The 18702-nt window shown below is 35.0% G+C and overlaps 1 protein-coding gene across 3 annotated transcripts in view; it reads left to right on the forward strand.

Annotated features, from left to right (window-relative positions):
• Positions 1-18702, forward strand: part of Ccdc85a (coiled-coil domain containing 85A) — a 175645-nt gene that overhangs the window by 134125 nt on the left and 22818 nt on the right. For 2 of the 3 annotated variants that reach the window (XM_027934588.2, XM_027934592.2), the window contains exon 3: positions 4969-5045. The exons of the other annotated variant lie outside the window; for it this stretch is intronic. In XM_027934588.2, coding sequence (XP_027790389.2) covers positions 4969-5045 — 77 coding nt within the window. The remainder of the gene's footprint in view (positions 1-4968; positions 5046-18702) is intronic. 3 annotated transcript variants of the gene reach the window in all.

Consider the following 18702-nt stretch of genomic DNA (forward strand, 5'->3'; position numbering starts at 1 on the left):
AGGAAGCTGACCTTAGCTTGCCTGAGGAAGAAAGAGAAACACTTTTGTCAGAACAGTAATGATTTTTAAAATGTACTGTTCTGAAATAATTTCCTTGGGAATGTGTTAAAGCCTTTGACTGGTGGGATTAATCTGGAACTAGTTCAAACCATGTCTATTGAGCTTGGGGTTTATTGAAAAGATTGCCTATGAAATGAAAATCCTGTGGTTGTTGGATCCTTATTGAAAGAGACTTGATCCATTTTGTGCTCCTATAGTAGAATACCAAAGGCTGGGGAATTTATGGTGAACGTAAATTTACTGGCTTAGAGGCTAGGGTTGAGTGGTAGGCATCTAGCAAGAATATTCTGTTATATAATTCCATGGCTGAAGGGCAAGAGGGGGTCAGGCACCAATCCCACTCATAAGTGGGGGAGACCTCATGGCCTAATCACCTCTTTAAGGTCTCCTCTCATTAACATTATGATAATTAAATTTTAGCAAGAATCTTGAAAGGGACATTCAAATCTTAGCTCTTAGCCACAGAAACTTGTACAATCATAAGACTATTATAGTCTTCGGAATGATTTTTCTCCTTTCCACACCATAAAAATCACTGTGGTTGGTATCTGTTAGAATGGACCATCATCAGATTTATTTTCTGCTCTAAAATGGAAACATGAGAGTTCTCTTATCCAAGCAGATTAAAACCACTTGGAAGTTTGACAAACCTTAGACAGTTCTAACTACCGATGGTAAACCCTTTATATATAGTAATCGGGGTCATTCATGAGAGATTGCAAAGGTGGACATTTCCCTAGTAGGAGAAAGGGTGCTTTAGAAACCAAAGGGAAGAAAAGAGTGTTTAATATTTTGATCAGAGTATTTTCAATAGTGGAGGGAAAAAATAGAGCTCCTTTATACAACTGAATACATTTCAGGTAAAATGAAATGAAATTAGATATTGTTTGAGGAAAATATCAGATGATTATAAAGATAAATCCATTAAGAATATCTAAAAAGAGAACTTAGTGTTTAACTATCAGGGTAAGAAGCTTGACATCATTTCATTATTAGAAGATCTAAGATGGGAATCATTGTGGTGCCTTAGCAATGGAATGGAATATTTTGAATGTGTTTGACAAATCTTCGGGGTTAAGATCCAAGTTCACTACTCTCTGGGCTATAGTTCTCTCATCTGCAAAAGTAGCTTGGGGAATGGGGGTTAGTATGGAATAGAAAGGCTAGGATACAGTCCACCTCTAAAATTGGAATAATTTAGAAGATAGAGAAGCTAGTGGAATTCTTCGGCTGATTTCTGACGCTTGTTGCAAGAGCTGCTGTGAACATTTTACACATAGGCTCAAAGAAAAGTGAGATGCATGGAGAAAAAATGGCTTCTATTAGAAAGTCTGAGACTTACCCAAAGAACATCTTTAGCATGCACTGAATTTTCATGTTGATGATTTGTTCTTTGCTTTTCCAATGTCTAGTTGTCTAAAGGTTTCCCAGATCCCTGACACAGGACATAACCTGGCCCATCCTTGTTCTCCTCCCTAATAGTCCCTTACTCTTCTGTCATATGATTACTTTCCTTCACTGTATGCAGTAGGATTACTCTTAGCTTCTGGCCTTGGTCTACCCTGTGACTCCCCTCATGCATATCCAACCTTTCATAATTCCATTGATCCATTGAAGTTCAGGCTTCGCCTTTGTAAGAAATGTAGCCCCTGTTGATCTTTATTCTTGTTCTATGTGATTTAGCACTCAATTTGATATTACCTTGTTAGTTTTATTTTCCCCCCGTTACTTCCCCCAAGTGGTTATAGCTTCTGGAAGACAGGGTCCTTATTTAACACATCTTACATCTGTGTAGTTTATAGCAGAATATTTGTCTATTTTGATGCTCTTTTGGATCATCAGCCTCAGAATTCTGAAAGTTCAAATGACATTTTGAAACATCAGTTTATGAAACTATCAGTCCCTGGTATAAAATATAATGATCAATTCAAATTATAATACATCGTAATGAAGTTTTCTGTTTATCACTTTATGATAAAAAGATTGCCAGTTTTTGTCAGATACGTCAGTCAATGTACTACTGTCTTTCATGTTTGTTGTATGTAGTGAGAGACCAGCTTATTCTATGGTTGTCATCGTGGAGAAAGAAAAGGTTGTAGCCGATATGGTCAAATATGATCTGATGTTCAGGGGACTCCATTTCTTTTTTATCCCACAAGAAGATTCTGTCATATTTTTTCTCCTAACATTGAACTAGTACAAGGATAGGAATTGTGATGTGTGGAGTTTCTTTATCCTATATTGTTTTATTTTAAAAAGTAGTTTGTGCATTTCCTATCATATTACTGGTTATAAGTCAGTCTCAGCTGATCTATGGTGCAGTACAAATAATCCTTGAAATTTCCATAAATTAGCAAAATTAACTTATTTTTCTTTCATTCCACAGTTGGGAGATTAGGGACTTAGGGATCCAATGCTGACCTGGCATTATATTTCAGAAAAGTGTTTGCCTATTCTACTCCCATTAAAGGATTATATAATCAGCTCTTTTATTGAATGAAACAACAAACAGCATGAGTACTCTGATTTGTGCATGCAGATGAGGTATTCTTATTCCTTCCAGGACAGTGTTTTCATTTGGAGTATTCTTTAGTTGTTAACTAATTGCAAAAGAGGCTAAGAGCCTGGAATAATTAACAGTATCTTCTGGAACCTAGCACACAGCTTGTAATCCTAAAAGAGAACTTGCATTCTGGAAACATGTTAAGACTTGCAATAACTGGTATTCTCTTCCAACTCTAGAACAGCACCTAGAGTAATGTTTTAAGGGGATGAACTCAAAACTTTCTTTACCTTTGCCTTCATTTCTAGTATTTTTCCATTATTTTATGGGTATAAACTATTTCTCATCTATTCCTGCCTTAGCCCATATTTTCAGTGAATGCTTTGGAGCAAAGACTTGGAATTGATCTTTTGTAATTCAACTTTAAAAATGGAAATTAGAGGATGTTTTCCAAACTCTAGAATTTGCCTTTGCCCTCTGGCTTCATTTATTTATTTTATGAGCAGAATACTTTTATTTAAGTAGAGAGGTCATCAAATGTGTAAACTGTAAAGATTTAAAGTGACTGAAGTTAGTCACAGAATTAAAACAAATTAGATTTAGTGGCATTTTAAAAGTATTATTCAAATCACGCTATATAGAGTCTTTTCTTTTAAATGTCAGATTTTGAGATAGTGAAGTACAGGGGCACTAAGATAAGCTATAAATTGTGAACAAAGGAGAAAATAATTCTATTTTTTTTTCATGGTTTAAATAGAATATTGCTGATCAATTTTTCATTTGGATGGTCCTTAGCAAGTAGTTGTTTTTCTAGAGGAGAGAGCTGGGCTTGCAAAACTGTGTAAATCAGGCAATCTACATTCACATCTTGATGATCTGCAAATCACTTATTCATTTGCTAGAGTAAAGCAGACTCATGAAATCAATAATTTTGCTATTCATTTATGCTGTATACTTGTTTTTTGCCTTTGGAAAAGTCCATAAAGCAGAGTTTTAACATTTCATTAAGCTTTTTAAAAAAAAAAAAAAAAAAAAAAAAAAAAAAAAAAACTTCTAGCAAATGTCTTCAGTTTCCCTTACCTCAAGGCCAATCTTCTCTATCCCTATGAGGTCAGTGTGTCCTTATATTAATGTTAATGATGGGGGCTTTCTGCAAATCATTGTGAAACAGGCATGCTGTGTCTACAGCAGAGATGGGCTTAATGGTGATATTTGTGAATTAAAGGCTGGCACTTCCTATGTAAAATAAAATGTTAGCTTATTGCTTTGAAAACACACACACACGGAATTGAATTCATCCAAGCATCCCATATCAAAAAATAAAAATGGAGTTTCCATGATAAATTTAAGATCATGGCATAAATACAGGAATATTTAGCCTAACTTCAGATTATCAGGTGCTCCAAGCTCCAAACACTTGCCTCTTAAATGCACTACCCCCCTGCCTTTTGTGATTCAGAGATCAAAGAACATGATCACTGAGAAGGTTCTGCCACTTTAGTATTAACTATGGAAACATGCTTTCCAGGGATTTTTGTGGTGGCATACTTTGCCCTATACCTAAAAGGTTTGTTCTTGGGTAATGAATTACTTGCAACTATGTTATTATGACATGCTTGAATATTTTCATTTTATGAAGAGTTACTGTCAATATTCTTCCTAAAAACTGAAGCTCTACTTTCTTCCATCTGCTATCCTTTTTATTTTTTTTTTGAGAAGAAGCCATAAACTTTGGGGTTGTAATATGGAACAGAAAATGAGTATGATGCTGATTCTGAACTTTCAGCATCCATCTGAGTTTGTGAAGAATTGAAGACTATCAATTTTAGTTCAGTTGCCTAGTTTGTACCTGAAAATTTGGGTTTATTCCACATGTGGCCAATATAAAAGTTAAAATTTAGCCTAAATTAAAATATTTAGCCCTGTTATGCCTGTCTTCAAATTAGAGTTAATATCTATAGATCTTTGAGAAGGACAAATGTTGGTCTTAAATTATTTACTGGGAAAATGAAGGTATTTGGCATTTTTATTTTGACCTTGTTTCGGTTACAGATCACATTTTACAGAAAAGTCTAGTGTATGGGACATATTGAAAATGCAAAATGCATAGAACAGGAAACGATGGAGTAACTTTCTTCAAGATGCTTAATGTTCTAAGGGCTGGTTGGTGTGCAAATCCGGCAGTCTCACCACCTAGAAACTTCTCATACTTCTTACCAGTACACAATTGTTAAATTGTTTATAGTTTCCATGGCTTCTGTTGTATTTTTCCTGGGGAATAATTTTTTAAATAACAGACTAAGTAGTCACTTAGTCTGATTTAAATAAATCAAACCAGAAATATCCTGACAGTGCACTGAACAAGACCTGTGTGGATAATCTGAGTTCTTTCTTTTTAATTTTAGAATCAACCTTGTCCTATGTTAGGCAGCTGGAGGCAAGAGTAAGACAGCTGGAGGAAGAAAATCGCATGCTGCCCCAGGTGGGTGACTTCCAGAGCTCATAGCTAGCCAGTGTCTTTGGAGTTGTAGCTTTTTATTTAAAATGTAAAGTCTCAATTACATGTTCTCCTTTAAATGATAGAAGTCATTTTGTAAATAACCATTCATCATGTGGAGTGTGACTATGTTCCATGAGGGCCATCGTGTTATCCACATTTGTAAGTGGTATGCTCAAGGATATGGATGTTTGAAAATAAGGTGAAATAATTTTAAAAGGAAGAGAAAATAGAGAAATAGAAAATAAAGTCCCTTTGTTAGTATTACTCTTATGCATATGCATGTACTCAGTGAATATAGGGAAAGGACTCATTTAAATTAAAAAAAAAATTGCTAGTTTATAAGTGGGATAAACCTGCAGGTAGTTTTAATTTTAATCAAATTAGTACTTTCTAAGATTCTTTGTGCTTTAAGTGATCTTTTTTAGTGCAACAAAGCAATGACAGTAATTGACAGTTTTTACTTTGGAACTTCATTTCTTCCTGGTGAATGTAAAGTGGAACTTTTTCTGGGATCTTTAATGTCTTGTCATATATTTCACTTACAACATTGTTTCTGTGTGCTATCAGAAAAATATTTTGTTGAGCTGAACTAATCTACTGATGTTAGGTTAATTTCCATGACAGATAAGAAGATAGAATTGTATTCTATTATATGAAATGGTTTTTCTCTAAGCAATTAGTCACTAGCATTGTTTCTGCATTTTGGTGGTTATTTTATAAGTGATGAATGGAAAATGATACCTCAAATATAAGTAATAGTTTAAATATGAAGTCAAAGATTGTATCCCAAAAGGGATTTAAATATTAATGCAAAGACTCTTTGGAAAGACATTTTAGGGGTTTTTAATCTGTTTATAAAATATTTTTGCTCATTAATGGTGACTTGGGCTATCATGTACTGCATGGAAGAATGCCTTTCCCTCTCTTCCATTGGCCAACTAACTGCCTAGAAATCATGAGATTAATGAACCTACTTCTCCCCCTTCTCACTACACGTGGACACAGAATGTGTGATGACAGAAGGGATTATTTGTGTCATGCAATATTACTGGTAGAGGTTTTTCTTCTCTCCTTTCCTTTTTACATTTTTTCTTTGTCTTTTATATTGGGCTAAGAGTGTGGTTTTACTAGGACCCTTGACTGAAAATACTTAATTTTTTTTTAATAAATGGTCACACCATCTCTTAGACAACTGAGAATGTAAAAGATGAGAGTAGAAAAAAAATCACGTAATATTTCTCTTTGAGTGGGAGTTGAGTATCACATAACACTGAAGTGGTAGCCTGAAAGCCATCTTACTAAAAAAACAAGCACAACAAATGTAAAAAAAAAAAAAAAAAAAAAAAAAAAAAAATTAGATTTTTTTTTTTTTTTTTTTTTTTTTTTTTTTTAAAAACCATAAAAGCGAGTATTAGAATTCTTGAAGGAAAATCAGAAGAGTCCTCAGCTCTACTTAATGTGTGTATGTATTTAAATATATAGTACTTGCATAGTTAAGACTAGGAGAGATTAACTTCTCAGGGTAGTTTTCAATTATGCGCTTTTTCATGCATTTTGCTATTTTACTATTAAGGAAGGTTACTTTTAGTTTTTTTTTCCCCCCTCTGAGAAATGGCTAGGAAAGATTGTTTTATTGAACCTGAAACTTTGTTGATGTGGGATACACCATCCTTATGTATTATTATTACAAAAAGAAAAAGGTATTCATTAAACCATGTCAGATTCTTGCCGATTTCAGAGATGTTAACAATGAGAAAACAATGTTTCAGATTTTTTAACGGCTACCTGTCAAAGTACTTTAATGCAAAGAAAATCCATTGTTTGAAATGTTATTGGACATATGCAAATAACAAAGGATCTCTCAGTTCAAAAAAAAATTTGTATTGGAGATTGTTGTTTTCATTTACAACTAAAATATGAGAGAAACACGGGTTCGACTACTTCCATAGGTAGAAACTGACATGAGCACAGCTAGTGGGTGAGACTAGGATGCAACACCATAAATGGATCTTAGAGCAGTGAGAACTGTGTGAAGGGAGTCCTTATGGAAGGCTGACTTGGGCCAGGGAGCATTAAGGCATATGCACCTTATTGTTGGATGTTATTGGTACTATTGCAAATAAGGTCTGATGAGATTTCCCTGTAGGAACTACTTCTGACTGCATTCTAGCTGATTTGCAAGGTCAATTCAATGCGACATGCTGACATTCCTGCATAAATTAGCCTCAATATTTGAACACTTGATTTTCAATTATAAGAGCTTCCACTGTGCCTTGATTAAAGGTATTCCTTTTAACTCCCAAGTTTATAAAAATACGTCCATTTGTCTTTGGGTAAATAGGAATAAGGATGCAACTGGCAATCAGAATCCCAAGTATATCAGATATCTTTGGCTATGTCAGGTCCGTTGATAGTTTAGAGTTTAGGCTAATTATTTAAAGTATCTAAAGCATTGCCCTGGAAGAAGAAACATTTTAATGCTTATTTTACTCATTGTGTAAAACTGTGTATAGTGAATAGAAAGTCAAAACTTTATTTTTAAATATATATATTGCTAGAGTAAACAAGATGAGTATAGTGCTTGTGACTTCTTTTTGGTCAGGAGCAAAGACCTGGAGCACAGAGCTCCAGGCACCACCATGGGGACTACTATTGTGTCCTATGAGGTTCATTAAGCTGTACTGTACTTTATATTCAATTTGTGGACACCACATTTCAACAGTATCCTAAAGTGAAAAGTTTTATTTTTAGAAAATGCAGTATTATTTGGAAAAAAAAAATGGAAGATTTCCTGAACTTAGGGTATTCTTCTTTAAGCATGTAAACTAATGTGAACATCATTTTAAGATCACATTTAAAAATATTTCAGAGGATTGCATAAAATCTCTTTATACACATAATGCTAAAACTGTTCAGACTAGTCAGTTCCACATGATGCAAATTTGATATAAACCCCAAATGAAGACTCTTAAGTAGATATAACTGCTTTCTATGAAGTATTTCTAACTTCTGAATCCAATGAAGTAGGGTCATCCACAAAAACATAAGTAGCATTTATTAATAACAGACCTACTGTGGGGGTAAAGTTTGTAGTTTTAAACTTTTTTTTGGTAAAAACAAAATAAATACAACCATTTTGTGTGTACATTTACCTATAAACACAAACTAGCTTTGGATATAGTAATAGATTTTCAGATTTGAGAAGAACCTTAAATATTACATAGGATAACTCCTTTTTTGAGTCAAGGCATATCATACTCAGAGGTCAAGGGTATCATTGTGAACAGCTAATTAAGGAAGGTCTCAGGCCAAGGCAGCAGACTGACTCCATGGTTTTTCTAGTATATGCACAGTACCCTTTCTGATCATTTCATAGCATTAAGATAGATTCAGTAGTTTAATTATACTAAACTATTTCCATCTTATTGTCAAATTTACTTTTTCCCAATATTGATCTTAAAGACTAACATTGGGCCTCTTTAGTCATCAAAGGTTTGTCAGGCATTTTTCTATTCCTGTCTTAAGGGAAATGTTCTATTTTTCTTTAAAAAAAAAAAATCTATTACAAATGAAAACAAAACTGCATTTTACAGGGTTGTATTCTCCCTGAAACATTTCCCAGATACTCCAGAGTCATAAAGTTTTATTATACACTCATGCATGAAATTTCCATGCAGATTTATATATAAGAAGATGTGGTCAGAGGCCTATCTGTCTAGAGTGAGCTGGAGGCGAGTAGGGAACAGACAGTGGAGCTTTTAAAATTGAAACTTGAAAATTTAAATGATTGTTTAGCCCAAATTCAAAACTCTGCTTAGGTTTCTCTGCTCGTTCCATGGTCTTTTTTTTTTTTTTTTTTTAAACAATCATCGATTTATTCATCCAGATGTAGTAATATATTTATATTCTGCATTTGCAAGGAAGAAATCTATTCAACTAGAAAGTCTTTAAATGGATGATGTACACTATTTACCTGATGTCTTTATTATAAAAAAAATAGGGCTTCCCTTCAAAGATAGCAGTGACTTTTCAGATATAACCCTGAGACATTGTTTTTTAACCATTCTTACCTACTCTATATTGACTTTGGATTTGGCATCATGAAGATGGTTCAAGACATGAACCAAGCAGTTTGCTGCAACTGCAAAGTCAATTAAGTACATTTGTTAAAAGTCCTAGTGGGAAATCTGTTCCCTTTGATCAAATGCCCTGGCACCAACATCTGCTTGGCAAGTACTGTGTGTGCTCTGTGCCTCAGAGACCCTTCCTGACACCAACCACCTCTTTGGAACATTTGAGAGCCAGTTTCTTGAAGCTGCCTGGTGTTGTAGCCCTGCCTGGGTGCTGGGGTTCAGCAGACCTGTTTGAAAGGCAGGGAACTGGGATCTCCACGGAGTCGGCCCCTTTCAGCAAGTGTCGCTATTTCTGTTGTGCTAGCACACACAGAAGAATCTAATTTTAGGAATGGAAATGAAAAATCTCCTCCTCATATGATTTGGTTGCAGCGTGGCCTCACAATGCAGTCTTTCAGTGCCTTGGGAGGGAGGCAAGGCTGTTTCCAGAGCAGTTTCTGAACAAAGGAAAGAACCTGTCACCCATTGCCAGAAGTGCTGAGAGTGGTACACAAGAGCTAAGGAAATTCAGCTTCTCACTTCCATGGCAACACAGCCTCAGTCCAGCATGCCGGGCAGTGAAGGCAGGTTCTTCTCTGACACATACATTCTCCTTATGTGCTTTCCCTTTCCACAGAGGAGATATTTACTGTTTTTTTTTTTTCCACTTTTTCGTTTTCACATTTTCTTACTTTATTACCACAAAAAATATTGGCAAAATATAAAGCCATAAATATGATTCTTTCAGGGTTGGAATGGCTCTGGAAGGGAAACATCAGTAACTGTTGCTCAAAAGAGTAATGTTTTTGGGATGCTGAAATCAAGTGGTGGTATTCTTCAACTGTTATTTGTGTGGAAATTACCATTCTGGCATACTGAGGAATAACTTGTGCAGAATTATTTTTTCTCATGAATAGCAACCCTAATTATGTCGTACAATCTGGGTATAATCTGGATGCTACTGATAAGAAAAATTAATTAAACCCATTGAAGATTGGTTGCTCCTCATATTTTTTTTTCTGGCGGGGGGGAATGGAATCCATCAAATGACTAGTGCTTGTGAACAATTTAAATAATTTTAAAAAAGTCTATGTGTAGTTCAATAGAGCTTTTAGGGGACAGATGGGTGCTATGCAAGTGGTAATGGGTGTATTGGAGTAGAAGAGATAAATAGGTATAGGAAGTAAATTTATGGGAGAAATTCATGCTAGAAAATGTAAATGGAGACTGGATTAAGAAAAAAGCTAATGTGTATTGGAAAAACTACTGAAGAGTAAAATTTGTAGGGAAAAATGTCTAAAGCAACATAAGGGCTTTCAAAGTGAAGGGATTTATAACATTCTTCTGAGATCTCTTATGCTTAAAGATCCTTATTTGAGAATATTGTTTTACATGATAAGAAATCCTTATTCTAATGAGAAAATATAGGTGAGCCAGAAGTACAAAGAGAATATATGGTAATGCTATTTAACATAAACTTATAGAATATATATTGAATTTAGCATTGGCTGTGTTATCAACAATTCACATTTACTATGTTGTCTTTTCATGTCTACACTAGCACATTGTAATTCTTTCAGTAGGGCACATTTAAAATTTTTGATTTGTCAAAGCCATAAAAACAGCATTTTTAGAACCATGTCCTGGATGAATTTGACAAAAAATTATAGAACTCTGTTGAGCATCAGGTTTTATGGTATATCAACAAGAATCATTTCAGTGAGAAGAAATATCAAAAAAATATTTGGGCAGAATTTAAAGAGGGATTTTTGAGAAATAAAGAGTGCATTGTACTAGTAGAAATGACTTTCTACTTTTTTTTTTTTTAAAGTAAAGCCAAAATTAAAAAGTGAAAGATGTAGCAGTCTTCCTATTTCTAAGTAGGGCAAGGTAACAGGTTCTTAGAACATGGAAAGTATTGGGCAGTGTTTGATTTTGGAATTTAATTACTGCTATTTAAAAATTAAACTATGAAGCTTCATGGACACTGTGAGGCCATGATTCCTGATAGCACAGTGTCCTCGATCTCCATTTCCTGCTGCACATCACTCCATTTCTGACTGATGGGAAAGACTTGCCTAAGCCAAGCTGCCTTCCTCCTTCTGGTTCTGACCTTTCCCACAATGGGATTTAGACCTTTTTCAACCAAAAGTCTTGTACTTATAGTGTATTTCTTGCCATAGCCTGAACAAAGCAATCACACTTAATAAGTAGAACACATTAAAAATTAACGTAGGTGCCTCTTAATAATTTGTAAATAATTTCATAAATTCTTTCTTTGCAAAATTGACAAATATAAATGTAACAGATAATATCCATCTCACCTAAATACAACCATAACACACATAACCAATGTAGTATAGGGAAATGTTTATATTCTTGAACAAAATGAGATAGTTTATACAAATTTCTAAGCAATTGGAGACTGTTAATTTACACTGAATAGTTATCATTCATTGTATGAAAAATTAGCAAAACATAACTGGGTCATATTAGAAAGTGGAGACATAATCATCAGTAATCAAATGATCAAAAGTAGTACCATGGATGTGCCAGAAAGAACACTGAATAGGTCCTGGCTTATGTCTGTTCTTAGTTAGCTGGTTGACCAGGAGGACACTTCTAACCTCTTTGAGCCTTATATAGGTGATATGGAGGTACTGTTCAGTTCTGAAAATTTGCAGCTCTTTTTCCAGAGAAAGTTAGTGTTTATTTGTAATGTATACATAAAAAGGTGTGTCCCTTTTGTATTGATGCTAAAATTTCTTAAAATGAAAACTTTCTACCATATTGAATATTCTGTTTGTCACTGTGGGTTATTTGACCTCACTGGATTCTAAAGTTAAAAAAAAATTCATCAGATAGCTCCTAATTCAGTTTCACACAGTGATAGGTATATCTGAGGCACATAACACCTCATATACACACACATCAAGTGGCTTCATGTGGTGTTAGCTTACATGTAATTTGAGGGATAATATGCAATCCCCTTGATGATTTTCTTAAATAAAAATCATACAATGAATATGAAAATGCTAGTTTTACCTAACAGTGTATATATTTTGAAATAAATGTGATAAATGTCAGTGGATCCCCCTCTGGTTCGGTACAAGCCTTGCTTTCTTCATATATAAGTGTGGTTCCTTCTAATTCTAAACATCCTGAGCCTAAGTATACATAAAAGCTTGGGAAGATGTCTTATACCCTTGCAAAGTTACCCAATTTCAGAATAGTCTTCCCAGTGAATGCAGAGCTCCAGGAACCACCATGGTGACTATGGTGTTCTAAGAGAATCCCTGAAATGTGCTCTACATCTATTTTGTGAATGCAATATTTCAAAGACAGTCCACACATATGGACAATCTTATTAGCTTTTATTTACTAAGCATTGGTTGGGGGGTATCCCTTTAAAAGTTGGCACAAATGACAGAAATCACCTGAGCTTACGATATTTTCTCTTGAGCATCTAAACTAATGTTTTTAAAAGATCACACTTAAAAATATTCCAAGGTTGCATATAATAAATGGGGATGTGAGATTTCAGAGGAAATTTTAAAAATTATGATAGAATGCCAGTATAGAAGATATAAGAATTATGTGTTAACTACCTCTAATTTATACCCAAACAATATAAATTCTTTATTTAAAAATATAGCATGTTTTTCAGGAATTCGATTCCAAAATAAGTTACTATGAAAAAGAGATGACAAAGATCCGAAATAGCACGCATTAGTTTTTGCAGTATTGCTAGACTGTGGACTACAGCAGAAGAGAACCAGTGTATAAATCAAAGTGAGCCATACTTGTCAGCCACATAAAGAACAATGTGAAAAGAAAGAAAATGTCTTTTCAAAGGATATTTGATTTGTTGAATTCATTCTATAGTAACAGCCAAAGACAAGTGGATGGGGCCTTTAGATTTTCTTGCTGACACAGAGAATGAAAGAAAAAATTGGAAAGTACGCTGTGAGGTAATGATCAGTATAGTGCTTACAGTTTAGAGTGAACTCTTCCACATCTTTTACATTGATAAATATTAAGCCCGTACAACCTGGTACCATGTTAGCATATGGAACTAAATAAAGCATGTTTTAAGTGTGCTTGCTTAGGGAGAAAGATAAAGAAATGGAACATATTGAATAAATGATGGGTTTTAGCTTAACAGTTTTACTACTCGAGGTTCTTTGGTGGCTTGGTAAATAATTCTTAGTAGGAGAATATTGAGGGGTTAATTTAGAGTTTATTATAGAAATCCTTAAAAGTATCTCTACATCAATAAGTAATGGCCACCTGCATTTGTAGATGTGGCATTATTGCATGATAGACAGTTTACTCAGATCAAATCATCCCAAACTGGGGTCACAGAGATGGTAAGTGTTCTCTGTTGGCTCAGCCCCTGTGAGCCGCTTGCCTCTGAGGTTTACAAGTTTCACCCACTATCTTAAGCCTAGCTCTATGAATTTCTGAGCTTCACCCCCTTGACCCTGACCTTGTCTGTTGACCCCCTGGTCTTTCCCACAGCTCCTACAAGTGGAGATCCCAAGTGTTCTAATATTTTTGGGGCTGAGACAGTTCCATTATCACTTGGGCTATCCCCTATTCTAGGCCCCAAACTCATTGAAAAAGTAGTTTCTTACCCCAGGGTTCTAGAGCCAATCCTAGGGAATAGAGGTGGGAATGATGATTACCAGTCAAGAGGCAGCTTTCAGAATTATTTCTCCCTTTGAAATCATTCCGTTGTTTTTGACTCACATGTGTCTACCTGGTCTAGTTCTTCCCTCTGGAAGAATGTCCTGTCCCTAAACTTCATAGTACCTCATGAAAATTAACTCAGAGGTATGTGGGATTTTAGGAGTGCTTACTTGAGATGTTCAGAATTTTTATTCTCGAAGACTTTTGTAATTTCTATCATATAGGCTAGTGGTATAGAAGCAATGTTTGAATCATGTTTTAAAAGGAGAAAAATAAAACATAAGGAAACAGCTAACCTCCCCACTTAAAACTCATCATGAACTCTTTTTGTTGATCTAATTATTCTTAGAAGTTTTAATCTAAACGATTGTACAGAGATATGCAGATTACAAAAGAAATAAAATTCAGACTCAAATGTAGTATAACAAATAGAGGAATTTGGTACTGTCTTATGACCCAAAATGCCTCTCATTTACTTCAGAACAGCATGCAAGGCAGGAGTTCTAATGTTTGACAGATAACTAATAAACTCAGTCCAAAATGGCTCCCATCTGGTCCTGATATAAAAACTGGCTCTAATAAAGGAGGCTTTTAAATAGCCAAGATACATCAACAATCATTGACACCAAAGGCAGGTGTGTTTTAATGTAAGAGATAATTTTTTATTTAAACATTTTATTTGCTAGGGAATTTCATATCTACAACTATAGAAATCTCATAAGTGGAAAATATAAAATGGTTATTCAGAAATAAAACATAACCAGGTAAATCTGATCACAAATTGTTGGAATGATGGTTTTGTATCCTGTTTGCACCTCCCAAGTGTTGAGTGCCAGAAGTTAGAAGAAGTTTCAGGTAGAATTTGGATGGCATCCATCTGACAAAGTTTCAGATAAAGGGGAGTTTTAGCAACTTTGTCTCTGTATTTTGAAAAGGTATTTTGTTTGGGGTGATGTCCATTCACTTTTTACTCCTGTTTTCACCCCAATCCTATTTTAATATACAATTCCTTAACTAGTAAAACTCACACGTTTTGTCAGTAAGTTCTACAAATGCTGAGATATATTTGTTGATGGAAGCTTGGGTTCTTTGGCAGTTGGAAAGGACTTTGAAGAATTCTCTTGAAGACTACATCTTCCAAATGGTCACATGAAGAAAGTGGCTCATGTGGCATCATAGGAGTTGGTTTACATTGGAGAGGATTCTCTAGGTTAGGAAAAACAGTTGTGCTGAGCTTTCGACATTTATAGGTGAGATCAAAATAGTTATGAGAGCAGGTGAAGTCTGTTGCCCCCCAAATGATATTCACCTAAATGTGTGTTGCTCAGGATCTTGATATTGTCAAACTTCATCAGAGTCGGGCACAAAAATGTGATAAGTCATCTTTCAATTCTAGATAAAAAAAAAATACTTCTGATTGATTTCTCATGGCTATAGATGATGCCATAATTTGTGAAATCAAAAGTACTTTAATTGTAGAAAATGTTCAGTATTATCACATTGTTTTTAAATACGTTAAAAATTTTAAGCATCAATCCTAGTTGGATTTAAGCATGGGTTCAATATCATAAGTCTTTAGGGCTCACTCCCACCTGCCTATGGTTAACCACCAGTTAGTCTAATTAAACAAGGATGGATTGATTAGGCAACAGCTCTCAGAATTCTATCATTGTACTGCATCAACACAGGAGCTTTGGGGGGAGACCTCATATTAAAATCATAACATTCACCAAATAAATTGTGTTGTCTCTTGTATTATTCTTTGTTAAAAGAGTTGGTTTCTATAGCATTATTTAAATTTTCATCTGTAAATAGACTTTATTATACACACACAAAAAAAGAGCAAACACTAGGAAGAGCATTTAAGTCTGTTATCAGTATTGGAATTTGAAAAGTGCTGTGATTAAATCAGTAGTTTAGCAAGAGGCAAGTTATGCTTTCCTAAGAAACTATTAGTGTTAGGATAAAAATAAAATTAGAGGTCAGGATGCTTGCTTGCATTTGACTCGACAGGCCGCCGCCTTTGGAAGAAAGTTGTGGTGCTGTTCGCTAGAAAATTTTTCTGAAATAATTATCATGGTGACTGAGGCTACATTTGAGTGTTTATATTAATTTTGTGTCCTGGATATTCTTGCATGTCTTAGATTGCTAGGAAAATAACATGGAATATGTTTGTCTTTAAATTAGATACCGCTATGTGGTAGCTTGGAAAGAACATTAATTTCTAAGTAGCCCTTTAGAGACAAGTGAAATTCTATCTGTGAATGAGAAACAATTTCTGGCTAAGGAAGAGGTCTGAAATCAATCTCCTATTTTCCTTAAGTGAGGGTGTTTCATGGGAAAATGAGCAATTGGCAGACCATTGATAGGCTCTGAATTTGTAGAATTTATTTCTTTTCATATCCATATATTCTCCTCCCATGATCTTCTTCACGTTTCTAATTCCATGTTCTTGGAAAGGAAAGGAAAATACCATTGGCTGGCCATTTGTGTAGCATCTATTCATTGAGATTTGCAACATACTTTATAAAGAACCCAGGATCGTTTCTGTTTTCTGTAGGTCAGAAAGAGACTTGAACAGGAAAGTGAGAGGAATCTTCATTTCTTGTCTTTGTCACCAGGACTGATGGACATCAGAAGAGCCATGAGGTGGAAGGGAACATACCAATGTGATGTTCACCTTGTACCTCACAGATATGATTGTGATTTGTCAATTAAAAAATAAAAAGATAAGCCAGATCCATTCACAGCACTAGTATGGTGAATGATGGCAGCTTAGCAGTCATGAAACCTCTCTGTAAAGCATTCTGAAAGCAGTGAATGCTATAATCAGGTTTATTAGTCACACTTCCTAGCCAGCACATGAAGCTCATTGATAGGCCTTGTATTTATTGATTTGGATACTGGGGATTGAACCTGGGGGCACTCAACCACTGAGCCACATCCCCAGACCTATTTTGTATTTTATATAGAGACGGGGTCTCACCGAGTTGCTTAGTGCCTCGAAGTTCTGAGGCTGGCTTTGAACCTGTACTTCTCCTGTCTCAGCCTCTAGAACCCCGCTGGGATTACAGGTGTGTGCCACCACACCTAGCAATAGGCTTATTTTTTGGCCCTAAGGAGAAGTGATTTGCTAAATGTCAGTCAGAGAGTGGCTTATAGAGCTAATTAGTCTCTGGGTCATTTCTCTTTTGAGTTAAAAACAAAACTAAGAAGTATTTTTCTATTATAATTTTTTTGACCAAACTTTGAATACTTACTTCTGGCTTACCTCTTTGCTAGGCTAAAATTCTAACTTGTAATTGAAAGTTTTATTTTAATTGCCAAACTGTAATTTTTCATTTCTTTAAAAATTTTTCCTTTCCTGAAGCTTCATGATGCTACTTTTGAGAGAATTTTATGGGTGTGCCTGTGTTAAGCATTACCTTTATTTAGGTAATTCCCTCAGAATTTTGGCCATTTTTGTTCCTTTCCCTTCTTTACCTAAAGATTTTAGAAAAATAATTTTTTTTCTTTAAGCTAGGCAGCTTTGGTTTGTGGCATTAGCTATGTTTAGAACTTGTGTGGAAGGATGAGATGACATTATTTTTTATTCAAGCTATCTAGGATGTATATTATCCCCAGAATTTCATGTAGATCCTGCTATTTGAAATGAAAAAATGTTGACATTTAGGATTGGATTGATACAGGACTGTTCATTCAGTGATAGGTGCTTACTAGGCTTCCACTGCATTTCTTATTATAACCAAAAAAACCTTAATAGAGAATATAATTTCTATAAATCATGTGGAAGCCCATCATTCCAATTTTCCACCTGATTTGAATAGTTCTGATACTCTTAGACACTGATTTAGGCAATGAGGAATATAGTCTTGAATAAGAAAGGTAATTTCTGACCTTATGTAGCTTAAAGTTTAATAGATGGGTCATTACTTTTAAAACCATTAATATATAATACATGGAATTAGTGATCACTTATGAAGAAAACAAAGCAGGGCATAAAGTTAGTGACTAGGGTGAGAGGGTATGAAACATGGAGTTTGAGGGCCTCTCTCTAGGAAGTGACAAATGAAGAAATCTGAGTGAAGGAGCATGGCTTGCAGAAGACTATTCTAGAAAACAGGAACAACAACAGAAGCCTTGGCTAGGAATCAGTGAGGCATGGTTGAGGAAACAGGAATAAGATCAGTATTTGTTACCACCAAACAGCAGTATGATGGACTGTTAGCAGAGATGGGGGAGACTGAGAGGAACAGGTTAGGAGATGCAGGGGAATCAACTTGTATTTTGGACATGCTTAATTTGAGGTATCAAGACATCAATGAGGAGATGCTATATTTGGAGTTGGAGATATATACCTGGAACCCAGGTGAGAGGTCAGAGCTGGAGATGGAAGAATGAAGTATACATTCTTATGTGTGTGTATACACATGCCCCACACACTTATTTTAAAGCCATGGGACCAAATGAAAACTTGTGCATGAGTGAGAAAAGATGCTTGTAGACTGTGTCCTGGGGGCACTCCAAGATTTAAAGGTAGGAAACAAGGAAGGAGCCAGTGGCAGTGCAGACTGGATGGAGAAACTTACTTAGTTCTTTCAGACTCCCAGAATTATGGAGGACTTACTTCATGGAACTAAATGGATTATTATTCTATGTGAATAAATATTATAAATCAGAAAACCTTATTTTCTATCAAATTATTTTTGTAAAGAGGCAGAAAGCAGACATTTTTGAAATTACTGTTTTTCTTCCTAGTAAGCACTGTTTGTGACAATCAGTTCTTGCTTCCATGAAGCTGTTTTGTGCTGTGATGATGATATTTCTAATGGCAG

Source organism: Marmota flaviventris, chromosome 14, assembly GCF_047511675.1.
Source record: "Marmota flaviventris isolate mMarFla1 chromosome 14, mMarFla1.hap1, whole genome shotgun sequence".
NCBI lineage: Eukaryota > Metazoa > Chordata > Mammalia > Rodentia > Sciuridae > Marmota > Marmota flaviventris.